Source organism: Perkinsus marinus (genome assembly GCF_000006405.1).
Source record: "Perkinsus marinus ATCC 50983 genomic scaffold scf_1104296943792, whole genome shotgun sequence".
NCBI classification, from domain to species: domain Eukaryota; phylum Perkinsozoa; order Perkinsida; family Perkinsidae; genus Perkinsus; species Perkinsus marinus.
Genome location: NW_003211665.1, coordinates 1 through 2,872, shown reverse-complemented (window position 1 = coordinate 2,872; position 2,872 = coordinate 1). Strand labels below are relative to the sequence as shown.

General features: G+C 49.8%; 1 protein-coding gene across 1 annotated transcript; it reads right to left on the bottom strand.

Annotated features, from left to right (window-relative positions):
- Nucleotides 1-21: 21 nt before the first annotated feature.
- Pmar_PMAR024306 (lysyl-tRNA synthetase, putative) lies at nucleotides 22-2,066 on the bottom strand (the record flags this gene model as incomplete). Its single annotated transcript, XM_002780995.1, has 12 exons — nucleotides 1,981-2,066; nucleotides 1,809-1,930; nucleotides 1,710-1,756; nucleotides 1,519-1,663; nucleotides 1,376-1,468; nucleotides 1,244-1,334; nucleotides 982-1,192; nucleotides 729-936; nucleotides 573-680; nucleotides 428-523; nucleotides 207-380; nucleotides 22-120 (listed from the first exon to the last, which is right to left on the bottom strand). The coding sequence occupies exons 1-12, from the start codon at nucleotides 2,033-2,035 to the stop codon at nucleotides 22-24; spliced, it is 1,449 nt and encodes a 482-aa protein (XP_002781041.1). The 5' UTR covers nucleotides 2,036-2,066.
- Between the last annotated feature and the right edge of the window lie 806 nt (nucleotides 2,067-2,872).

The window sequence follows — 2,872 nt, the reverse complement described above, 5'->3', positions numbered from 1 at the left end:
GCCTACTCCCTATTCCGTTGATTACCTCTCTGTGAGACCAGGCTTGGATCGGTGCCACTTGGCGAGAGGCGACATGATCTGGGGATGCTCAGTAATGAAGGTGGGGCTCACAATCTTGTCCTGAGAATCAAATACTGAGACCTAGTTTAGAGTTGAAACTTTTCAACGTCGTCCCCTGCACTCTAGAGAGGTCGAGTGTTACCTACCTCAATGAAGAACCCGCAGAGCTTGTCGAGAAGGCGAGCGGAAGTCCTGGGAGCAGGGCATTCCACATCGAACTTGGTCGCTAAGTCGTCCAACTGCTGCCGGGCTTCCTCGGCGGCGAAGTCGCGGTTGAGAGACACACCGGCTTGGCGCTCAATCTCCTCGACCATGGACACCTACAAGTGAGAACATAAGGCATCCTGGGTGAATATGCACTAGGTACTCTCTTCCATGGAGGAGCGAAGTTGATCTCCTTAGCGGGACCCTCAGGGCCCTCAGGGTGGAAGGTAACCATATAGGTGCCGAAGATTGACTTCACCTGAATCATCGGGGATTTGCTTATGAACGACGAATCGTGACCGTGTCACCATGCCAGAGATCATCTCCTCAGTCATGTTCATGAGATCGTTGTAATCAGCATAAGCCATATAGAACTCGCACGAGGTGAACTCGGGGTTATGAGTAAGATCAATACCCTGAAACCACAAGGGTTCCTACTTGGGGTCGCTGCTCATGACACTTACCTCGTTACGGAAGTTCTTGCCGATTTCGAAAACACGATCAAGGCCGCCAACGACGAGCATCTTGAGGTAGAGCTCGGGAGCGATACGCATGTACAAGTCGAGATCGAGCTCGTTGTGATGAGTGATGAAGGGCTTGGCCGAAGCACCACCGGCAATCATGTTCATCATGGGAGTCTCGACCTCCATGAAGCCACGGTTACCCAGGAAACTGGAATTAATATGATGTGAAAAAGGATTGGTATGGAGAGCTTACCTGCGAATATAGCCGATGATCTGAGATCGTCTTTGGAAGGTCTCTCTCACATGAGGGTTCATGATGAGATCGAGATATCGCTGTCGGAAGCGAACCTCCTGGTCCTTGAGGCCGAATTGGGCCTTAGGGAGCATATGCATGCAGGTGGACAGAAGGCGGATCTCCGAAGGGAAAATAGAGAGCTCACCACGCTTGGACTTGCCGACAACACCTATATAGTTACAATGAAGTCCAACCGAGGGGAAGGGGAATTCCTTGTTACCCTTAACACCGATAATGTCACCGCGATGGACCTCCTTGTGAGCCGTGGCGAAGTCAACATCACCGGTCCAATCTTGAGCGACGGACATGACCTGAGGACACGCTACCTGGATGATACGAGCAGATACCCCACCTGAATCTTATGGCCATCCTCCCAGAGATCGTAGAAAACCATATGCTTGCCGCTCTCACGCTTGGACATAGCGCGGCCAGCTAAGCAAACAACCTATGGATGACGAGGAACAACTAATGGTGCTAAAGCTCGAACGATCTCACATCGCCGGTGTGCTGACCAGCCTCAAGGTCGGTGTACTTCTGAATAACCTCAGCAATAGTGGAATCAACAGGCCACTTGTGAGGGTATGCCTCTCGGCCAGAGGCTCGGATGGCGTCGAGTTCACCCAAACGGTTGTTCCGGTACCTTCACGGAGCATCACATCACCAACCAGTTATCGAGTCTTCCCTACTGAGTGGGGTCCAGATCCTCATCGCTGACCTTATCAGCCTTGGCCGCCTACAACAGGGAAGTACAACTCCAAATCTGACATAGTTCCGTCACCACCCACCTTCTGTGCGGCCATCTTAGCCTCACGCTCGGCCTTCTTAGCAGCAGCGGCGGCAGCCTTGGCCTCGCGGGCCAAACGCTTACGCTCGTGGGCGGGGAGCTTCTGAGGAGTCTCAGTCGAGTCTGAGACACTCAAAATCGTATAACGTGACCTCTGGCTAACTCCTTGGTACCGTTAGTGACAGGCGCTGCTGTTGCGGTATTGGGGTCCTCTGAGGGTGTAGTCATCAGTGAACGGTAGTGGAGTATCGGACGGAAGAAGCTTAAAGACGATCGAGAGGATTGAGTGTTCCGGGAGAAGGCCGATGTGGCTCTTATAATTGTCCAATGCATAAACTGCCCGCGGTGCGGACAGTTGTCAATCTCACGTCGCTATACTCGTCAACTCAAAGCCGGAAAGAAAGCATGAACCAATATCACCACGGCATGCATCATGAATCGCCCTCTATACGGGAATGCAGATAGTTGAAAGCCCACAACCGCGCCTCATTCAAGTCTACGATATCAAAGGCCAATCGATTAAAATGAGAAGCGCGACGAGCACGAGATTCTTCATCTGCATGAATAGAGCAAGATGTGTTAGCGCTCGCCCATAAAGTAGGACCTGGGGCGGTATGCGGATACTGATTCGAGAATCACAGGCACTGATTCAACTCACTATCTGATTTCCGATTTTGATTCAACTCACACCATGATTCCCAAGTGTTGATTCAGATTCCGTATTCATGAGTAAGATTCATGATTCGTGAGTATGATTACTGATTCCAGATTCAGATTCAGGATTCGCGAGTACGATTCCTGATTCCTGATTTCGCTCAAGCGTTGATTTTGATTCTTGATTCAGAATCATGATTCCTGATTCAGAATCATGATTCCTGATTCAGAATCATGATTCCTGATTCAGAATCATACTCAGCCATTGATTCTGATTGTGAATCAATGAATCAGAGTATTTACTCAACCCAGTGAGTAAGAATCATGATTCTAGATTTTTTCAACGTGATTGTGATTCAAAACTCATACTCGTGAGTATTTTACTCAACTCGAGAACGCCAAAGATTCAGA